Below are 23,416 nucleotides of genomic sequence, written 5' to 3' on the forward strand. Positions count from 1 at the left end.
AAAAAATAAAAAATAAGTAAAAGAAAAATTGAGTAAGATAGGGAGGAAGAGGAGAGAGAGGGGGGAAAGAAAGTGAAAGAGAAATTGAACAGAATAGAAAGAAATTAAGCAAGGGAGAGAGAAATAGAAAAGGGAAGGGCAGAAAAAGATTAAAAGACAAATAGAATGAGAGAGATAAAGAGAGGGCAATAAAGAGCAAAATAAAGTAAAACAGAGAAAGAAGAGAGAATGAAAGTGAAAGAGAAATTGGATAAAATAGAAAGAAAAAAGTAAGAGGGAGAAAGAAAAGGGCAGGGAAAAAGTAAATTAAAAGACAAATAGAGGGTAAAAGAGGAGAGAGAAGGGGGGGGAAAGAAAGTGAAAGAGAAATTGAACAGAATAAAAAGAAAAAAGCAAGGTAAAGAGAGAGAGATAGAAAAGGGAGGGAAAGAAAGAGATTAAAAGACAAATAGAGAGAGGAGACAAAGAGGGAAATAAAGAGAAATAAAGTAAAACAGAAAAAGACGACAGAGGGAAAGAAAGTGAAACAGAGAAGTTCCGTAGGATAGAAAAATAGGAGGAGAGAGAAGGAAAGAAAGAGAGATAGAAAAGGGGAGGGAAGGAAAGTTATACAAAATACAATAAGATGGAGAGGAGAGAGAGGGATGGCAATAAAGAGAGAAATAGAGTAAGATAGAGAGAATAAAAAAGTAAAAGAGAGAAAATGAACAAAATAGAAAGAAAAAGTAAGGCAAAATAATGAAATAGAAAAAGGAGGAAAAGGAAGATTAAAGGTCAACTAGAGAAAGATAGAAAGAGGAGAGAAAGCATAAAATAGAGAGAAGGAAGAGAGAGAGATAAAGTTAGAGAGAAATTGAAAAAAATAGAAAGAAAAAAGTAAGGGGGAGAAAGAAAGAGGTAGGAATAGGCAGGGAAAGTAAGAGAGTAAAAGACAAATAGAGTAAGATAGAGAGAGGAGAGAAAGAGTAAAATAGAGAGAAAGAAGAGAGAGAGAGAGAAACAAAGTTAAAGAGAAATTGAATAAAATAGAAAGAAAAAAGTAAGAGGGAGAAAGAAAGAGATTAAAAGACAAATTGAGAGAAGAGAGAAAGGGTAAAATAGAGAGAAAGAAGTTAAAGAGAAATTGAATTAAAAAACTAAGAGGGAAAAAGGAGGGCAGGGAAAGTAAGAGATTAAAAGACAAAAAGAGTAAGATGGAAAGAGGAGAGAGCGAGGGAAAGAAAGTGAAAGAGAGAAAATAAATAAAATCTAAAGAAATAAAAGTAAGAGAGAGAAGGAAAGGAAGAGAGAGAGAAGGGGAGGGAAAGAGATTTAAAGACAAAAAGAGTAAGATAGAAAGAGGAGAGAAAGAGGGAAAGAAAGTGAAAGAGAGAAAATTAATAAAAATAGAAATAAATAAAGGTAAGAGAGAGAAGGAAAGGAAGAGAGCTAGGGAAGGGGAGGGAAAGAGATTAAAAGACAAATAGAGTAAGATAAAGAAAGGAGAGAAAGAGAGCGCAATAAAGGGAGAAATAGAGTAAGATAGATGAAAGGAAAGGGACAACAAGAGAAAGAGTATTTTAAAAGGAGCCTTCACGATGGGGAGCCGGCCCATCGAGCCGCTTCGTCCGTGAACAACCCACCTCGATCATTCAGGCGCACTAGACATTTTCCGAAAGTCGGAAGAGAAGAAAAAAAAATCTTTTTGTACAAGAAAACAAGGTCTCGTCAAGGTGAATCTACAAAAAAAAGCTTAATTAGGATTTCTTAATCTGCGCCGTCGTGCTGCGGGCGACTTGAAACGAGACATTCCAATGAGCGCTGCAATAGAAGAGCGGCAAACATTGCAAAAAACGCACGCTTGGGTCCTCCCCTATAATCGTGCGGAATTAACACTGCAGTAGCGGCCTACCGATAATTACACCGAGCATATCGACAACCTGATTGGGTGTCAGCCATCGTGGTGTCATTCATACACCGATTGTATTTATTTTATAGGTTGTGTAGCCGTCACCAGAGTCGGGAGCCTTGATGCAGGCACGGATTCCCAAAAATGGAATCGGTCCCGTCACCAAAGGCGCTTTACCGAACGATGCGGTATAAATGAATGCCAGCTGCCGTTCGTCGCGAGGGAAGAAGAAATGTTACATCAAAGCCACCAGAGCAGGCTTGTCAGTGTCATTTTTAAGCAGACTTGATGTTTTTTTTCTTAATCTATCAAACTCAGGGGCCGCCTGGTTGAAAAAGGACTCATGCAGGGGCCGGACTAGTGGATAAAGAGAAGAGAGAGGGAGGGAGAAAGAAAGAAAGATAAATAGATGGGAATAGAGAGGGGGGAAGTTAGAAGACAGAAAAAGAAAAAGAGTGGGAAGAAATGAGGAGGCAAAAAGTGAGAAAGATCAAAAGAAAAGAGAAAGTTGGAGGAGAAAAGCAAAAAAGGAAGAAAAGTAGAATGAAATAATGAATGAGAAGGAAGGAAGAGAAAAGAGAGGCACAAAGTGAAAGAAAGAAAGAAAGAAAAAAGAGAGGCACATTGTGAGAAAGTGAGAAGAGGGAGCGAGAAAGGCAGAGAGAGGTGGAAAAAGAGAAGGAGGAAGTGAGAGAGAAAAAGAAAAATAGAAAGAAAAGGAGAGTAATAATAATTAAGAAAGAGAGAGAGAGAAAAGAGGCACATGGTGAAAGAAAGAAAGAAAGGCACAGTGAGAAAAAGAGAAGAGGGAGCAAGAAAGACTGATAGATGGAAAAAGAGAAGGAGGAAGTGAGGAAGAGAAAAAAGAGAGGCAGAAAGTAAGAAAGATCAAAAGAAAAGAGAAAGTTGGAGATAAAATTAAAAATAGAAAGGAGAGTGAAATAATGAACGAGAAGAAAGAAAGAGAAAAGAGAGACAAAAAGTGAAAGAAAGAAAGAAAGAAAGAAAGAAAGAAAGAAAGAAAGAAAGAAAGAAAGAAAGAAAGAAAGAAAGAAAGAAAGAAAGAAAGAAAGAAAGAAAGAAAGAAAGAAAGAAAGAAAGAAAGAAAGAAAGAAAGAAAGAAAGAAAGAAAGAAAGAAAGAAAGAAAGAAAGAAAGAAAGAAAAGAGAGGCACAAAGTGAGAAAAAGAGAAGAGTGAGAAAGACAGATGGAAAAAGAGAAAAAGGGAAGTAAGAAAGATAGAAAGAAAAAGATAGAGGGAAAGAAAGAGAAAGTTGGAGGGAGAGAAAAAAAGGAGAATGAGAGAACGACGAGAGAGAACGAAAGACAGAAAAAAGAGGCAGAAAGTGAAAAAGAGAGAAAGAAAAAGAGACAGGGAATAATATAAACCTCCAGTTGTTTTGGGCCTGTCGTCCGGCTTTGGCGACATCAAGTGGACATCTTTAAAACTGCAGGTCATTGTTCGTCTCTTTTTTCCTCTTGCGCTTCTCTCAGTGTTTTCTCGCGGGCCGGATTCAATCTGTACGATTAGCAACCCGGATTCATGGAGTCAAACTGCCCGGAAACATAGCAACGATTTCAAGCATTGACAAGCAGTTCACCCAAACTTGAAGCACCAGTCAAGCCTCTAAAACAAAACATAGACATACCGTATTTTCCGCACTATAGGGCGCACCGGGTTATAGGGCGCACCCCCAAAAAATAGTTTTTGGTCCTATATCTTCCATAGATAAGCCGCACCGGATTATAAGGCGCTACAATGGGAACGTCGACAAATCAGTCAGATGGTTCAGTCCAACTGATTAGCCCCTTAACATTCCCAAAGCTTGCAAAGAAGCAAATACGTGTCGTAGACACGTGCGGATGCGGTGTCCGTACGATGTCACTCAAATGCATCGTTCCATCATTCGGAAGGTTAAAGTCTTGGGATTCAAGAAATGCCAACCATTCCTTAGTTTCTATTTTCTTTTTCGCTCGTCACTTTACTGTGCATATGACAATAAACACTTGGAATTGAGTTTAATTCACTCAACTCATCACAGCAACATCAAGATCGTTCTAAAACAAGATACCGGGAAAATATAAAGCCGCATAGCTCACCTAAGTTCTCACGTTCAATAATGATACGCAATCATGGTCTTCTTACAACCGTGAGTAAAGTCAATCCAGGAGAGTAAATTATTTGCAAATACAGACTAATAAAACATGTTTCTTTATGGTGTACCTTAGCAAGCTTGCTAAGCTTGCTACGCCATTGCTAAACTCGGCCAATTGCAGGGTTTGTTTTGGCCATCTAGCCAATCCGAGGCTCCGAATAACTTCAGCCAATAGCGATCGATTCAACGGATGATTGATCCATCTTTTTTGGCCAATTGCAGGGTTTGTTTCGGCGCTCTAGCCAATCCGAGGCTCCGAATAACTTCAGCCAATAGTGATCGATTCAAATGATGATTGACACATTGGTTAGCCAATGAAACGCCGGTATATAAATCCCAGCATACACCGCGGACTACTTGGCGTTCGGGGGAAAATCGAGTCGGCGGCTGTTGCGTAAGTTGCCAGACCTTGTGATTTAATGTTGAGCGATACATAAGGCGCACTGTATTATAAGGCGCATGGTCAGCTTTTGAAAAAAATTAAGACTTTTAGGTGCGCCTTATAGTGCGGAAAATACGGTACAAGCATTTTCAAGGATTTCAAGCACCCGAAAACCAAAGCAGGCATCAGGACGTTTTGCGGTAACTAAGTAGACGGTCCTACTTTGTTAGCGGAGTACACGTGCGCCCGCTTGACTCGGGCTTACAGCAAAATGGTAATTACCGTGGAAGTAGTTTAAAGAGCCTCTGCTCTTCGTGGCTTTCAACATCTGCTTCTCTCCGCCGTCCCGGCAACCGGGCCGGGGGAAAGCCGGCGCTAATTACTAATAAAACCGGCTAAGCTTATTGCGCTGAATTATTAAGGCTTTATCTGAAGTGGACCAGGAAAGGCTCCTGGGGCTAAACAGCTCGCGGGCGCGAGGAGGATCACGGTTCGTCGCTGCATCTGGATTAGCGCTTAGCGCCTTCTTAGCGCCACGATAAGCTTGTTTTATTGTCGGCCGTGGAGGTTGGCAGGCGCGGACATCAAAGAACGTCTGTAATGCTTTGCGACCTTTGCGGCACGTCGAGGAGAACCTTGGCAACGTGCGTGTCGAGTTAAAAACATAGGACGAGGTTTGACCGTGTTGTGTTTACCACCGCAGCTGGGATACTTTCTTTGTGGCTAAGCATTAATGATATCTCATACCCAGTGTTGGGAATACCTACCTACATATCAACCTACCCATTCTACCTACCTACTATAATTAACCAACAGACCTACCATTCTTAACAAACCCACTGAACCAACCATTCTTAAACAACCAACCAAACCAACCATTCGTAACCTACCAATGATTCTTAACAAACCCACCAACCAACCATCCTTAACAGACCAACCCACCAACCAACCATTCTTAACAAACCAACCAACCAACCATTCTTAACAAACCAACCCACCAACCAACCATTCTTAAACCAACCGAACCAACCATTGTTAACCAACCAACCAACCATTCTTCACCAACCATTCTTAACAAACCAACCGAACCAACCATTGTTAACCAACGATTCTTAACCAACCATTCTTCACCAACCAACCATTCTTAACAAACCAACCTACCAACCAACCATTCTGAACAAACCAACCGAACCAACCATTCTTAACCGAACAACCATTCTTAACAAACCAACCCACCAACCAACCATTCTTAACAAACCAACCGAACCAACCATTGTTAACCAACGATTCTTAACCAACCATTCTTCACCAACCAACCATTCTTAACAAACCAACCAAACCAACCATTCTTAACTTACCAACCATTCTTAACAAACCAACCCACCAACCAACCATTCTTAACAAACCAACCCACCAACCAACCATTCTTAACCGAACAACCGTTCTTAACAAACCAACCCACCAACCAAACATTCTTAACCAACCAACCGACCATTCTTAACCAACTATTTTTAACCAACAAGCCAACTTTTTTTTAAACAACCAACTATTTTCTTAACCATCCATTCTTAACCAACAAACCAACTGTAGCGATCGTTGAGCTTTAATTTTGAAAATCATCAGGGTTGAAACCAATTATTCTTCACTGCAATCAGTAAACGATTTTGCCTCTAGGGGTTGCTTGTGCGCCACCATTTCTCTGAATTCCTACACTGCTAAAAATCAAATCCTTATTACTTGAGTTCTTTTGAGTTCTGATATGAATTCAAATCCCAAATTGAATCAATGAACCAGGCTGAAATTGCACACACAGTTTATTAACACAGATAATTAACGATAGAAAAAAAAAAAGTGGCAGAAGAATATGGAAGTTTTCGACCGCTGAAAGTTACTAGCACAAAAAGAAAGTTTCCCACTATAATGCTCGTCAATTTGGGGAGATTCCCTTGTACAGAAAAAAACGCTCGTCCCAAGAACCAGCAAACCGCCCTTTTGTTGTTGCGGTGAGATTTGTTCTAATACTCCGGTTGGTCGCAACATGTGGCCCACGTGCTGAATTCAAGGCCACAGGGCAGGCCTGCACGGCCACATTAAGCGACCGCCATGCGGGGCAGTAGACGAGAGCCAGTAGGTAAGAGCACGGACTATCGATCAGTTCCTCTTTATACAGTATATGGACCAGGGATGCTTGACCAGATCATGCCTCAATGGGTGTGGTCTGAGATATTTGATACTCGCTTGACCAGATCATGCCTCTACAGGCGTGGTTTCAGATATCTGATACCACGAGGATCCGATGTTGGTGTTTGAATTTGCTAAACTCGTTAGAAAGCCAGAGAAGTAAGAAACTTGCGTCATGTTCTGTACTTGAGAATGTCCCTCCAATCGACATAATTATTATTGTGGAATAAAGAGTAGAAATATTTGGAAGGTACGTGACTGACAGGACTTTGGCCGGGTCAGGACGTCTCCAACTATTTGCTTAACTGATAAGAATTTGTCTGGGTCAGGGTGACTGGAATCAAGCGCCCAGCTAGAGAAAAACACGCCATCACTGACCGAACACAGTATAAATGCCACTGTCGCCCGGACAACTTTGGAACACGACTGAATGTTTGGGTGAAATAAACAACGTGGGGCGCCAAATATTTCGGAGCAGGACGTATATCGGCCCCGCCCCAAAACATACACAAGAGAGCAGAGAGAATCGAAATGAGAGGGGAACACGACTGAATGTTTGAATGAAATAAACAACCAGTTCCCCTCTCATTTCGATTCTCTCTGCTCTCTTGTGTATGTTTTGGGGCGGGGCCGATATACGTCCTGCTCCGAAATTATGTACGGTGAGGTCATTATTTTTTTAGTTCTTTATGAGGTTTAAAATGCTCTCTGGCTTTGTTCAGGGGATGGACCACATGTGACCAATGTTCCCTGTAATTTTCCCCGGGTCTGAGCGTTCACACAAAGTCGGTGAGCAACGCTTGAAACAACAGTGAGCAACAGCAATCCCAAGTGTGGCAACTAAGTCATTATCAAACATGTCCAAAACTTGACATCAAGTTACATTTTGCGGAGTTTCCGGCAATGCAAAATCATTTTTCACTTTTGAATGAATTGCAAAGGTTGTACGGCCTACAAACGTTATTTGTTTTTCCAACAATTCTTTCACAAGATTTTCATTTTTTTTTTTTTTCCCTGATATCTTTTGTCGCATAATACTAACATTTTGGGGGGCTTATTTAGTCGGTTGCACGATACAGAACTGTATTTAATCACATTTTTTTCAGTAGAAGTACAATGTTGGCAACAAGATTGACTTGCAACACAAAATTTTTCTTCTTTTTCCCTGTTTTTTTAATTCCTTTAAAAAAAATCTCATTGTGTTTATTTTTTCCTAACTGTTACTTTTTTCTTTTTGTTCTCTATTTACTTTTTTTACTTTGTTTCTTTTTTTTCTGAATTTTTCCTTCTTTTTTCTCTTACTTTTGTTTCCCTTTTCTCAGCTTTTCACTACTTTTTCATTTTGGTATTTCTTTCTTTTTTGTTCTATTTCCACCCCTTCCTTAAAAGTCATTTTTTTGCACAATTTTACATAATATTTGGTCGTGTAGGGATTAAAGAAGCAAAAACAACCTGAAGAGCCGTTTGGGACCCGAAAGAGCCGGTTCTCTTTAGTGAGCTGAGCCGAAGAAGCCGGTTCTCGAAAAACTCTACTGACTTTACTCGACTACAACTTCCAAATTCGGCATTTAGGACACAACGTCAGGGGAACCCGTGTATTTTGACCTTCATGCACTGTAACTTTGACTTAAGTCGCTTCCTAATTAGCAATTTTGAGCCCTGATTTTTGTGCACTGGCTAGATTTTCTTGTGCGCACAGCTTAGAGGGAACATTACATGTGACTGGGCCGAAATTTGAGTATCACTGTTTTAAATGATCATCGTGGAATCGTTTTGTTAAAAGATTAAAAATTGGACGATTTGTAAAACGTGTTTTTCCTTTCTCCAAGGTCGCGTGCAGCAAAGTACGCGGGGCAGCGGCAGATCTAATGGAGTTGGAGAGGGACACGCAGGAGACGCTGTCCCCCACGGGGGCCAGTCCCAGGATCCTCAACCCCTTGCGTCTATTCGCCCGGGTCTCCCCCGGGCTCAAGAGCGACGTGAGGGAAATGTCCTACATCCAGAACATGGAGGACTTCTGGGACTGGTTATCTAACCAGACGGACGTTCGGGACGGGCCGTCCAGAACTAAGCGCAGGCCCATCGTGAAAACCGGCAAGTTCAAGAAGATGTTCGGCTGGGGCGACTTCCACTCCAACATCAAAACGGTGAAGCTCAACCTGCTGATCACCGGCAAGATCGTGGACCACGGCAACGGCACCTTCAGCGTCTACTTCCGCCACAACTCCACCGGGCTGGGCAACGTCTCGGTCAGCCTGGTGCCGCCCTCCAAGGTGGTGGAGTTCGAGGCGGCCCAGCAGTCCACGCCGGAGACCAAGGACACCAAGTCCTTCAACTGCCGCATCGAGTACGAGAAGACGGACCGCAACAAGAAGACGGCGCTGTGCAGCTTCGACCCGTCCAAGGTTTGCTATCAGGAGCAGACGCAGAGTCACGTCTCCTGGCTCTGCTCCAAGCCCTTCAAGGTCATTTGTATCTACATCGCCTTCTACAGCGTGGACTACAAACTGGTGCAGAAGGTCTGCCCGGACTACAACTACCACAGTGACACGCCCTATTCCTCCACAGGATAATGCGCTTCACCCCTGGTGTGTGTGTGTGTGTGTTAGTGTATCCATGTGTGAAGATTTGGTTTGACCTTCAAAACACTAGCTAGGAGCAGGGTTGGGTAGGGTTACTTTAACTGGATTACTTTCAATGACTTTTGGATTACTCCAATACCAAATATGCTAATAAAAGACAAAAGAAACTAAATAGGAATCAAATTAATACATGGAACAGCAAAAATGATGTTGGCAAGCTGATTTATTTTCATTTTGTTTCCGTCTCATTTGATGTTCGTTTTGCCGGAGATCAAAGAGATCAAAGCCAGGAGAGAAAGCTTACCACGTGTTGTGAGTCATCATTTTATTCATATTTAGTTTCTTTTGTCTTTTATTAGCATATTTGCTAATGGAGTCATCCAAAAGTAATTGAAAGTAATCCAGTTAAAGTAACCCTACCCTACCCTAGCTAGGAGTGTCCAAATGAAATGGTTTGGATTATTATTTATTTTTAAATTCCATCGCAGAAAGAACCTGTGAAGCAGGGATACTCTTACTTTGTTAGCATGCAAGCTACGTACGAAACGACCGAGTCAAAAGGGCTCTTCAAGTCAATGAAGACCTCCCAAAACGCTTTACAATGTACTTCACACTTACCCATTCACACACACACTCGCACACCAATAGGGAGTCAGCCATGCGAGGGAAGAAGAGATGTTATGGCAAAGCGAAGCCACCAGAGCAGGCGTCATTTTTAAGCACACTTGATTTTGTTCTTTTTTCTTCATTTAATGCAGGGGTGTCAAACTTGTTAGAGCTCAGGGGCCGCGTGGTTGAAAAAGGACTCTTGCAGGATTAAGAGAAAAGAGAGGGAGAAAGAAAGAAAGAGAGTGACAAATAGATAGAAAGAGATGGGGAAAGTGAGGAGAGAAAAAAAAGTAACAGAAAGTTAGAAGAGAAAGAAAAAGGGAAAGAGTGGGAAGAAGTGAAAAAGAGAGGCAAACAGTGTAAAAGATCAAAAGAAAAGAGAAAGTTAGGGAGGAAAAGAAAAAATAGAATGAAAATGAGAGTGAAATAATAAATGAGAAGAAAGAGATGAGAGGCACAACGTGAGATAACAAAAAAGGAAAAAAAGAAAGAAAGAAAAGAAAGAAGGAAAGAAAGAGAGAAAAGAGAGGCACAAAGTGAGAAAGTGAGAAGAGGGACCGAGAAAGACAGGTGGAAAAAGAAGGTGGAAGTGAGAAAGAGACAAAAGAGAGGCAAAAAGTGAGAAAGATGAAAAGAAAAGAGAAAGTTGGAGAGAAAAAGAAAAATGGAAGAAAAGGGAGAGTAAAATAATGAATGGGAAGAAAGAAAGAGAGAGAAACGAGAGGCACAAAGTGAAATAGATGGGAATAGAGAGGGGGGAAGTTAGGAGAGAAAAAGGTGACAGAAGGTTAGGAGAGAGAGAAAAAGAGAGAGTGGGAAGAAGTGAGAGGCAAAAAGTAAGAAAGAGCAAAAGAAAAGAAAAGTTGGAGAGAAAAAGCAAAAAGGAAGAAAAGTAGAATGAAATAATGAATGAGAAAGAAGAAGGATAAAAGAGAGGCACAAAGTAAAAGAAAAAGAAAGAAAGAAAAAAAGGGCACACGATAGGCACAAAGTGAGAAAGGGGCATTAGACAGGTAGAGAGGTGGAAAAAGAGAAGGAGGAAGTGAGCAAGAGAAAAAAGAGAGGCAAAAAGTGAGAAAGATCAAAAGAAAAGAGAAAGTTGGAGAAAAAAAAATAGAAAGAAAAGGAGAGTGTAATTATGAAAGGAGAGAAAAGAGGCACATAGTGAAATAAAGAAAGAAAGAGAAGAGAGGCACAAAGTGAGCAAGAGAGAAGAGGGAGTGAGAGAGAAAAAAGGCAAAAAGTGTGAAAGATCAAAAGAGAAAACTGGAGAGAATGAAAATAGAAAGAAAAGGAGAGTGAAATAATGAATGAGAAGAAATAGAGAGAAACGATAGGCACAAAGTGAAAGAAAGAAAGAAAGAAAAAGAGAAGGAAAGAAAGAAAAAAAGAAAAAAGAAAGCCATGCAAGGAGGCCAGGAGATGGCGGCAGAGAGTAGCAAAATTCCAAGTTGTGGACACAACCTTTATTTATATGCTTTAATTTCCCCACTGACTAAATTGATTAATTTTTATAGTTTTATACTCAGTTGGACAGTAGTAGGCCCACTTCTCAGAGGAAAATTTCATAGCCTAAAAAAGTAAAGGGCCATAGTTTGGACACTCCTACTCTAAACTTTCGACAACAGGAAATAATGTTGTATCGAAAAAGTTTTCAGGTTCCCCGAACTGGACACTCATGTACGTACACTTAATGTGCATACTGGAAACACTCAACAAAATTGCTGCTGTCATGTGAAATAAACAGAGCTTCTAAAATGTTTTCCAGGGTTCGGACAGGTGCTTGAAATCCTTAAAAATTCTTGAATTATAATGTTCAATGTATTTTAAATATGTAAATATTAAATGTATTGCAACCATTCTTAACAAACCAACCGAACCAACCATTCTTAACCAACTCACCAACCGCTCTCAACAAACCAACCGAACCAACCATTCTTAACCAACTCACCAACCGCTCTTAACAAACCAACCAAACAAACCATTCTTAACCTACCAACCGTTCTTAACAAACCACCCGACCAACCATTCTTAACCAACCAACTATTCTTAACAAACCAACCGACCAACCAACCAACCTTAACAATCCAACCATTCTTAACAAACCAACTGAACAGACACTTCTTAACCAACCAACCATTCTTAACAAACCAACCATTCTTAACAAACCAACCGACCAACCATTCTTAATCAACCAACCATTCTTAACCTACCAACCGACCAAACCATTCTTAACCTACCAACCATTCTTAACAAACCAACAGACCAACCAACCAACCGAACAAACCATTCATAACCAACCAACCAACCAACCATTCTTAACAAACCAACTGAACTGACACTTCTTAACAAACCAACTGAACTGACACTTCTTAACCAACCAACTAAGCAACCATTCTTAACAAACCAGCCATTCTTAACAAACCAACCTACCATTCTTAACCAACTTACCAACCGTTCTTAACAAACCAACCAACCATTCTTAACCAACCAACCATTCTTAACAAACCAACCGAACAAACCATTCTTAACAAACCAAATAAGCAACCATTCTTAACCAACCAACCAACCATTCTTATCCTACCAACCAACCATTCTTAACAAACCAACCGACCAAACCATTCTCAACCAACCAAATAAGCAACCATTCTTAGCCAACCAACTAAGCAACCATTCTTAACCAACCAACCAATATTAAATGCATTGCTACTATTCTTAGGGGCTAAAACTTTTTTTTCACATGACAGCAACAAAATTGTTTTTATTTATAACTACCGGTAATTCCCGCAGATGACTCGTGTAGAGTGAAAAAATGGCATTTTGACCTGGTTTGCAGTGTTGACAAAAACATAACCCCGTAAAACCTCCCCCACCCCTAATGTAGCATATGATAAAGCTAATTATCATGTTGACCAGATGTTCTGTTGACGGCAATGCCATAGGGGGAGGGGTGCGTTCATGTGCCACTCCTTACTCCGAAAAACCGAACGTCTAAGGAAGTATTTCCATTTGTCCGATACTACATTCTGGCAGAAATGTGATGCAGTATTTGAAAATCACTCGTTGACCCGCTCAGACTTTACCGAAAATGTTATCCCATTCGCGTACCTCTATGGTCTCATCAGCCTTTCCATCGCTGCTCTGTTTTCCAGATATACTTGAATGCATCGTGCTGTATTCGCAACCAATGTGAGCGTGGCGATAACATCTCATGACCAGGACATTTCCGCCCGGAGATCTAAAAAGCTAAGACACAAACAGGAAACTACAGATTTGATGTGTTGTCACACCTTAGTATGTATGATATCCATCACCTGAGCCAATCAGCTGTACAGTAAAAGATCCTTGCAGGAGGGGTGTTGGACCGGGTGTTCCAAAAGTCCTGGGCGCGTTTTGGCATTGAATATCTCGGAAGCTATGAGGGATGGAAAGTTCAGAAAAATGTGGTCTTGTTTTAAGCAGGTAGTCCATTTTTTAGGAAAGAGCATCCCAGCTTTTCATTGTCAATGGTTGCAACAGCTTCTGTTATGAGTTCCTTCATCCACGTCTCCTGGAATAGGGGGACCGTAGACCAATCCTTTCACACATACCCACAAAAATAAATCCCATGGTGTTAGTATTTGTATAGTCCTTAATCACAAAAATGTCTCAAAGGACAGCACAGGTTACAATGACAACATCCCCTGATCTTAATACAAAACGCGGGCAAGGTAAAACTCAAAACCACAGGAAAATAGGAAACCTTGATAAGGGGCCTCACAAGTAGTAATCCCCCTTCCAGTATGACCAGGGTTGATTAGATTTAACATTGAGTCACAGTACACATAGTACAGACATTTTAAGCACCAAGATCATTCTGCTTAGACCGTCCAACCAATCTGTCTGGCAATGTTGTGTTCAGAAACAGTCCAACCCTGAGGCTCCAGTGTGATGGCACCCCATCCTGCTGGAAAATGAACTCACCAGAGTATCCCTCACCCGATTTATCCATTAACCAGTTTTCCAGTATGTGGAGGTACATCTCACTATTGACTGTTTCTCTAAGAAGAGTGGACGGTCTACACTAGGGCTGGCCAACCCGGTCCTGGAGAGCCGCACGTCCTGCATGTTTTGGAGGTTTCTCTGCTCCAACACAGGTGACGCCAATTATCAGCTTGCTAGCGAGCTTTGTGAGAGCTTGATAACAATCCAGGTCACAGGTGTCAAACTGCCGGCCCGCGGGCCAGATCAGGGCCGCTAAGGGATTGAACCCGGCCCGTGAGACAAAGCTGAGGGAAGCACAAGAGAAAAACAAGCTCCAGGTTGAAATAAGTCCACTTTATTTTGCCAAAGCCAGGTGCCTCCCACAAACGCTGTACTTGTATTTATTTCTTCTCTCTCTCTCTCTTTCACTCTCTCTCTCTCGTCCTCTCTTTTTCTCTCACCTTCTATCTCTCTCTCTTTCACTCGCTCTGTCTCTCTTTTGCTTTCTTTGTTCCTCTTCTTCTCTTTCTCTATCTGTGTCTTTACCTTTTTTTGCTACCCCTTCCTTTTTTTCCTTTTCTCTGTCTTTTCTTTTGCATCAACCTCCTCCTTCTCCCAATTTCTGTTTCTCTCCTTCTCTCTTTCTATTTTTTTTCTCTCTCTTTCTTTCCCCCTTTCTCACTATTTTTCTTTTTATCTCTATTGTTTAACATTCTCTGCCTCGCGATCTCCTTTATCTCTCTCTCTCTCTCTTTCTCTCCCTCTCTCTCTTTCTCCCTTTCTTTGTCCCACCCTCTCTCTTGTTCTCTCCCTCTCCTTTTCTGAATTCTTTCTCTCTTTTTCTTTCCCCTTAATTTACTAGTTTTTCTTTCTTTCTTTTGTTGTTTTTTTCTTTCTATCTTTCTTTGTTTATGTCTGTCTGTCTTTTCATTCTTCATTTTTTCTTTCTTTCTTTCATTCTTCCTTTTTCCTTTCTTTCTGTCTTTCTTTCTTTCTGTCTTTCTTTATTTATTTCTGTCTCTCCTTCTTTCTGTCTTTCTTTCTATCTTTCTTTTTTTCTTTCTCCTTTTCTTTCTTTCGTGGTTTCTTTTTTCTTTCTTTCTTTCTTTCTTTATGTCGGTCTTTCTTTCTTTCTCTCCATCTTTTCTTTTCATTCTTCCTTTTTTCTTTCTTTCTTTCGTTCTTCCTTTTTTCTTTCTTTCTGTCTCTCCTTCTTTCTGTTTTTCTTTCTATCTTTCTTTCTTTATTTCTTTCTCTTTTTCTTTTTTTTGTTGTTTCTTTTTTCTTCCTTTCTTTCTTTGTTTATGTCTGTCTTTCTTTCTTTTTCTCCATCTTTTCTTTTCATTCTTCCTTTTTCTTTCTTTCTTTCATTCGTCCTTTTTCTTTCTGTCTGTCTTTCTTTCTGTCTTTCTGTCCATCTCTTCTTTTCATTCTTCCTACCTCATTAGTCCAGCCCCCGACAGAATGTTTGTTCTATCGTGTGGCCCCCGAGTTAAAATGACTTTGACACCCCTGATCCAGGTGATTGGAATCACCTGGATTGGAGGAAAGAAACCTCCAAAACATGCAAGACCTGCGGCTCTCCAGGACCGGGTTAGCCACCCCTGGTCTACACTAAACACACTCACATTTTGGGAATCACCTGATGCTCAAGAAGTTCATGTGGATCCTTAGAAGTTCATGTGGATCCTCAGAAGTTTATGTGGATCCTCAGAAGTTTATGTGGATCCTCAGAAGTTCATGTGGATTCTCAGAAATCCATGTGGAGTCTCAGTATCCCCTACATGAGTGTTATGCTTGTGAACTTTACCATTTACGTGGAAAGTCGCTTCATCACTACAAACAAGCTGGTAGTCCAATCCTCCCATCTTCTATCTTCTGTGGCATTACAATGCAAAAGTCACAAAGAGTTGGTGTCCTTCAACAGTTGGACTAACTGTAGCATGGAAGCTGTCATGTGCAGTCATCTTCTTAAGACACGCCATACAGTTGTTGTAGGACATTCAAGTTCCCTACTGATTCTTCCGATCGATTTACAGGGGCTCCACCAGAAAGCAGTTCATACTCAGATCTTCTAAAGCTAAGAGACTTCACGTTAAGCACCCATCTATCACAAATTAATCACTCCATCTCACCATGGACTTCCTCTCTGGTGGCTCCGTTCCAAATTTTCCTGCTAAATGCATGTTGAACAACAGTCCATGATTCCGTTTTCGCAAATTTCAGCACACCAGTCAACTCCGTTAATGGGTCTGAAAACAAAAAAATCAATAGCCTTACAAAATACTTAAAGGAATTAACCCAGAGATATATGACCTACCAGTACATACTCGAAAATTGGTGGGGAAATACAGTCGTAAGGTTTGGGCACCCCTGATCATTTTCCAAGATTTTCCTTCATAAATTGTTGGTAATTCAGATCAGCAATTTCAGTTAAATATATCATCTCGCAGACAAACCTGAGAAGTAAAATCAAGTTCATAGGATTTACAGAAAGTGTGCAATAATTGCTTAAACAAAAGTAGGCGGGTGCATAAATTTGGGCACCCTTGTTGTTTTATTGATTTGAATAACTTTAGCACTAATTATTGGAACACAAAATTTGTTTGGTAAACTCATTGACCCTTGACCTACATACACAGTAAAGCCAATCACGAGAAAGGGTATTTAAGGTGGCCTGTTTCAAGTTGTTCTCCTCTTTGCATCTACTCTGAAGAGTAGCAACATGGGAGCCTCAGAACAACTGTCAAACGACCTGAAAACAAAGATTGTTCAACATTATGGTTCAGGGGAAGGAAACAAAAAGCTAGCTCTGAGATTTCAGCTGTCAATTTCCACTGTGAGAAACATAGTGAGAAAATGGAAGCTCACAGGCACAGTTCTAGTTAAGGCCAAGAAAAATCTCGGATAGGCAGAGGTGAAGGATGGTGAGAACAGTCAAACTCAACCCACGGACCAGCTCCAAAGACCTACAACATGATCTTGCTGTAGATGGTGTATCTGCGCATCGTTCAACTACTCGGCGCACTTTGCACAAGGAGATGCTGCATGGGAGAGTAATGCGACGGATGCCTTTTCTGTGCACAGCCACAGAGTCGCTTGAGGTATGCTAATGTACATTTGGACAAGTCAGCTTTATTTTGGAATAAGGTGCTGTAGACTGGTAGAATAGAATAGAATAAAATTTACTTTTATTGTCTTTCTTTGTAACCATGCATACAGAACGAAATGTCGACACAGTTTAACTGTACGGGTCAGGTGTAACGAGCCGATGCAGCCGCAGCCAAACAGGGCGCCACCATTTTAGACCCAACTGCTGTGTTGGGAGTCATTAGGTGACCAAACCCCCCAATTCCAACCCTTAATGCCGAGCGCCAAGCAGGGAGGCAATGAGTACCAATGTTGTAAGTCTTAGGTATGACTTGGCCCAGTCTCGGAACGGGCGCCCTACCATCTAGGCTACAAAGCTAGAAACTAAAATTGAGTTATTTGGACATAACAAGGGGCGGTATGCAAGGTGGAAGAAGAACACAGCATTCCAAGACAAACACTTGCTACCCGCAGTGAAATTTGGTGGTGGTTCCATCATGCTGTGGGGCTGTGTGGCCTGTCCAGGTAATGGCAATCTTGTTCCAGTTGATAACCTGGACCAGAAAGTATCACAACTTTATTTTGAAGAATAACAACCCATAGGGTCATTTTTGACCCCACGTAGGCCATCCCCAACTTTTATCTTACAACCATTCATAGTTAACGAGATATGGAGACTTCAAATGTGCCTGGAACTTTTGGAACACTGTATTCTAAGAAAATGTCTTTAGAGTTCCTCTTTCCTTTGGTGTAAATTGTGTGTATGGAAGAGAAAAAAAAACTGTCTTTGTTCACATGTAAAGTCATAAAAGTGACAAAGAAATCCTGTACATGGAGTCAACCGGTCCTTCTGGTGTTTGTATAACATGTAGAAAAATGTCCTATGTATCTATTTGACTTTCTGATTTATTGAACTTTTGGAGGGGGGTCCAAGAGACGGAATTAAAGGGACGTCAACCCAACTGATTATACCGAATCGTGATTGGTTGGTTGTTTCACGAGTGTCATTTCCAGTTCGAGTTAAAATGGACACGGACCACCAAGAAATGGAATCAAAAAACGTGAGTTCTGTTGGTTTTCCGAAGAAAAAAACAATTGTACAGATCCCTGAAATTGTAAATATTTCGCCGTTGCTTAAGAACCGTCTCATTATTTCTTCGAGTTTGTCCCGGAAGAGACCTGTCCTACGTAAGTACTGATTTTAAAACACTTTTGGTTTCTCTGTTGTTATCAATCCAAGACATTAAAGTTGGTTTAATCTTAGAGACGTTTGTTGGTCTTGACATTTACCGCCGTACATGCCGACCTTTTGGCGTTAAAAAGAAGAAGACGTTATCGTGTGCTCTATTTTTAGAGTCTCCAGGATAACCGCGAAAAGAACTTGTTTGTAACAGGAAGTGGCCAACTTTTACCTAAACAGAAATCTAATTTTACCATAGACTAAATATACGAGTCGATTTTTCACATTTGGAAAAAACTTGATTTTTTTTAACATATAACCTAAGTAAGTTCAGCCCTAGTGCAAATCCTAGGGCAGGGGTGTCAAACTCATTTTAACTCGGGGGCCACACTATAGAACAAACATTCTGTCAGGGGCCGGACTAGTAGATTTAAGAGAAAGAAAAAGAGAGATAAAGAAATAAGAGAAAGAGGGGGGAAAAGGAGAGAGGACAGGACAAAGAGAGGGAGAGAGTTTGAGAAACAAAAGATAAAAAGTCGTGAGAGGGGGGGAAAGGGAGAGGAAGAAATAAATCCAAAGAGAAAGAGAAAAGCAGAAGGGGAGAAAAGAGAAAAGAAAGCACGAAGGGTAGGAAGAGAGAAAATAGAGAAAAGGAAAAAAGGAAGTTAGAGCAAAAGGTTAAAAGACACAAAGAAAGACAAAGAGCAGGGTGGAGAGAGAGAAAGAGAGAGAGAGAAAGAGAAAGAGAGAGAGAAAGACAGAGAGAGAAAGAGAGAGAAAGAGAGAAAGAGAGAGAGAGACAAATAGTGTCTCTGTGAGAGGCACCTGGCTTTGGCAACATCAAGTTGACATAGTTGACAACCTGCAGCTTGTTTTTCTCTCGCGCTTCTCTGAGCGTTGTCTCGCGGGCCGGATTCAATCCCTCAGCGGGCCTGATCTGGCCCGCGGGCCGCCTGTTTGACACCTGTGTCCTAGGGTAAGAGGTCTGGGTACTAGAGCCATGGTTAGTAGGTTTCTGTCAGGGCCGTTGCTAGCCATTTGGGTGCCCTAAGCACAAATGGTTACACTATCATTCACTATCGGAGTTTGAGGGCTTTGTTTAATTTTTTTATTTTTTTCATTACAATTTTGTTGTATTCTGCTGTTTTACTTTGTGATAAATACTTGATTAAACCACACTTAAACTAATTGTTATTATTTTTTAAATCCACACACTTGTTTTGGTATTAAAGGCCGTCACGTGAGACTGGTATCCGATAGGCAAGTGCGCCATATGAGCAGACAAAAAACAATCCAAACAAAGGAGTGCGCCCTTTAAAACAGTGCACCAAATGGGTGTGGAAATACGGGACAATAATGAGCTTTTTTATTACAACATCGACCATTTCTTCTTTTTTTTTCTTTTTTCCGCGTTCAGACTCTTGTTGCCGTTTCGAGGCCATGACGTTAGACTGGCATCTAATAGGCCAGTGCGCCATATGAGCCGACAAAAAACAATCCGAACCAAGGATAGCGCGCCCTTTAAAACAGTGCACCAAATGGATGTGGAAATATGGTACAATAATGAGCTTGTGTATTTCAACATCGACCATTTCTTATGTTTTCTCTTTTCTCCGCGTCCAGACTCTTGATGCCGTTCCGATGCCATGTTTGCAGAGGTGTTTACGAATGAGTTAAATCGAACATTCCACTTGGAGGTTTGGGGAGCCACCATGAGACTGGAGATAGGCACAGAACAGAATTACCCCTTTTCTTGGGAAATTTGGTTTATGCTGCTTTTGTATTGTATTGTTTAACCATATTACGACACTTTTAAGGCTTCAAACTTTTTTTTCCATGACCCTGATTTTTTTGGGGTGCCCTCCTGGGTAAGAAGAGTGGGCCTAAATAACCCCACACCATTGTGAATGACTCATTACCGATTATCGTCAGCGTTTAATTACTGGTATGTGACCCCAACTCCCTATTAGGTTCAGGGGGGAATTATTTTTCGCGTAGGACCCAAAAAGTTTTTTTTGTTTTTTTTAATGTGCCTTCATAATTGGAATCAACATTTAAAAAAACGGGTGTCAAACAGGCAGCCCGCGGGCCGGATCAGGCCCACTAAGGGATTGAATCCGGCCCGCGAGCCAAGGCTCAGAGAAGTGCAAGAGAAAAATGAACTGCAGGTTGAAATGTATCCACTTGTTGCCAAAGCCAGGTGCCTCTCCTTGTATTTCTCTTTCTCTTTATTTCACTCTTTTTCTATTTCTTTGTTCCTCTTTGTCTCTTTCTGTGTCTTTTTACATTCTTTTGCTCTCTTTTTTCTCTCTTTTCTTTCTCTCCATCTTGCTTTCTCCTTCTCTCTGTCTCTCCTCTCTGTCTCTCCTTCTCCCTTTCCATTTCTCTTTGGATTTTGTCCTTTCTCTTTCTTTCCCCCTCTCTCACCATTTCTCTTTTTATCTCTTTTGTTTCTCGGTCTCTGTCTGTCTTTGTCTTTCTTTGTCCCACCCTCTTTACTTGTCTCCCCCTTTCTTTCTCTTATTTCTTCCCCTTTTTTTTCATTTCTCCTCAATCTACTAGTCCAGCCCCCGAGAGAATGTTTGTTCTATCGTGTGGCCCCTGAGATAAAGAGTTTGACACCCCTGATTTAAAACCTCATTTTTATTTGCGTTGTCTCTGTGTGATATTAAAATAGGTTTGTGGATCTGAAACCTTTGTCAGTGATAAATATGCAAAAAACACAGCAATCAGGAAGTAGGAAAATACTGTTTCACTGCACTGTATATTTATACGTGTGAGTGTTTTCTATAATCCACATTTTTAGTGGCGCTTCTTAATAGCTAATACATGTGTTTCTGCAGGCGCATGTGATACTAAAAGTACACCTCAGGGAGCACATCCATTCCGCTGGGGCGGCAGTGACAGGCTTCTTTTCATTGGCTTCCATTACTCTTATCTGATCAGGGCCATGTATCCGCTCCTCCGCCATCAAGGCGCTACCAGGTCGGCCTGACCGACGGGGACGCATCTTTCCATCGCCTCTCTTTTTTATTATCTACACTTAGGGGGACATGATTCCCAAATTGAGAGAGATGGAGATTGATCAATAGAAAGATACTTGTTCAATTACTCATTTCTGTCTTGAAGTTATCAAAGTCATTATCATATAAAGATTTACACAAAACTAATGTTTCCATCTTGAATGGGCTTGTTAGCAATGTTCCCTGTAATTTTCCTTACGGGTCTGAGCGTTCACACAAAGTCGGTGAGCAACGCTTGAAACAACAGTGAGCCACTATAATCCCAAGCGTGGCAAGATAATTAATTATCAAACATGTCTAAAACTTGACATCACGTTACATTTTGCGGCAATGCAAAATTATTTTTCTCTTTTGAATGAATTGACTCATGTACGATTGCAAAGGTTGTACGGCCTACAAACGTCGTTTGTTCTTACAATTCTTTCACAAGATATCCATTTCTTTTTATTTCCTGATATATTTTGTCGCATAATATTAACATTTTTGGGGGCTTATTTAGTCGGTTGTAAGATGCAGAACTGTACTTAATCACATTTTTTAGTGGAAGTAACATGTTGGCGACCAGATTTACTTGATATAATTGGAAATTATTTGAATGCAACACAAACTTTTTCTTCTTATTTCAGTGTTTATTTTCTACTTTTTTTTTAATTCCCTTAAAAAAAATCTCATTGCGTTTATTTTTTCCGAGCTGTTACTTTTTTCTTTTTATTCTCTATTTACTTTTTTCCTACATTTCTTTTTCTTTTTCCTTCTTTTTTATCTTCCTTTTCTTTTTTTCTCAGCTTTTCACTACTTTTTCATTTTGGTATTTTTTTTCTTTTTTGTTCTATTCCCCCCTTCCTTTAAGTCGTTTTGTGCATAATTTTACTTAATATTTGGTCATGTTGGGATTAAAGAAGCAAAAACAACCTGAAGAGCCGTTCAGGACCCGAAAGAGCCGGTTCCTTTTTAGTGAGCCGAGCCCAAGAAGCCGGTTCTCGACATACTCTACTAACTTTACTCAACTTCGTTCGACTTCAAAATACCGCATTTAGGACACAACGTCAGGGTAATCTTTGTATTTTTACCTTCATGCACTGTAACTTTGACTTAAGTCGCTTCTTAAGTAATTTTGAGCCCTCATTTTTGTGCGCTGGCTAGATTTTCTTGTGCGCTGAGAATGTGCGAGCAGTGCGCAAAAAAATCCAGAAATCACAATGCATGATTTTTGAACAATTTCTCTCTCACAGTGGAAATGCTATTTCAAACACCTCCATGATTTCTAAGTGGATAAATAACAGGGTGTTCAAATACTTACTTTCTTCACTGTGTGTGTGTGTGTGTATATATATATATATATATATATATATATATATATATATATGTAACGGGTGTAATAATAACTTTTATTTTATTGAAATTCCTGCTAAAATATGTGTATAGTTTTTGGTAAATGTCCTGCAATGCTGAGTCCAACAGTGCCATCTGCTGGTATGGGGTGGGGTTTGGTTTTGGCTTCTAACATGTGACCAGGAGGCGGGGTTTTGTCAGTTTAACCAGAGTACTACAAAGGTAAGACATATCTTTTGGTGCTCCACAAAATAAGTTAATTTTAAACATTATAACCCCAGCTGACAAATCTCTCACCATGCATAGTAATGTGATTGATATTGTCAAGCTGTTTTGATTTATTTTCGTTTTGGTTCTGTTTTACTAAATATTAATTCCCCTTGTAGAGATCAAAGAGATCAAACCCAGCAGAAAAAGCTAATGTTGTGACTCATCCATTTGCAGAACTGTAATAATAAAAACCTCATCATCCAGTCCAGCGTGAATGTGGATCTTTGGTGGGACACGTACAACGCGGTTACATATATATATATATATATATATCATGCTATGATTTGACGACATTCATTCTAAGAACATCCTTGTATGTACCAACGGTATCAGTCTAAGAGTTAAGTATTAGTGTTGGTCTGAAAAAATGTGCATACAACCATAATTACCTTTTTGAAATATTGGTATTCACTTTGAATCAATAACCCTCCTGTGGCCATCAAACAATTAGGAACCTGAAAAAAAAAGAGTGATAAAGTACCATTAATAAAAACATAGATTAAACACATATCATGCTACGATATATAGGTATTCATTTATTTGAGTTACAGAGGTAACATACCTGTCTGCACTCATGGTATCGGTCTCTGTGACTACCAAGAGTTGATTACCGGTATCAGCCTGAAAAGATGTGGAATCCAACACTTAAGATGTTTGGTATATATTTTCCCCCCATTTTATTAACACTCCACTTATTGAAACATGAATTGTTTGTACATGATTCAATTGTTTGTTTGTTTGTACATGATTCAAATTGAAT

General features: G+C 40.3%; 1 protein-coding gene across 2 annotated transcripts in view; it reads left to right on the top strand.

Annotated features, from left to right (window-relative positions):
• nxph2a (neurexophilin 2a) overlaps positions 1-15,316 on the top strand; it is a 60,068-nt gene extending 44,752 nt beyond the window's left edge. The window contains exons 3-4 of one of the 2 annotated variants that reach the window (XM_088353637.1): positions 8,437-9,195; positions 12,951-15,316. In XM_088353637.1, the coding sequence (XP_088209763.1) occupies positions 8,437-9,180 (744 nt within the window). In that variant the 3' untranslated portion in view covers positions 9,181-9,195; positions 12,951-15,316. Of the gene's footprint in view, positions 1-8,436; positions 9,542-12,950 lie in introns of those variants that run through there. The other variant, XM_088353636.1, reaches the window with a different exon arrangement.
• The last annotated feature ends 8,100 nt before the right edge of the window (positions 15,317-23,416 follow it).

This window comes from Urocampus carinirostris, chromosome 14 (assembly GCF_059441175.1).
Source record: "Urocampus carinirostris isolate Australia breed hairy pipefish chromosome 14, RoL_Ucar_1.0, whole genome shotgun sequence".
NCBI lineage: Eukaryota > Metazoa > Chordata > Actinopteri > Syngnathiformes > Syngnathidae > Urocampus > Urocampus carinirostris.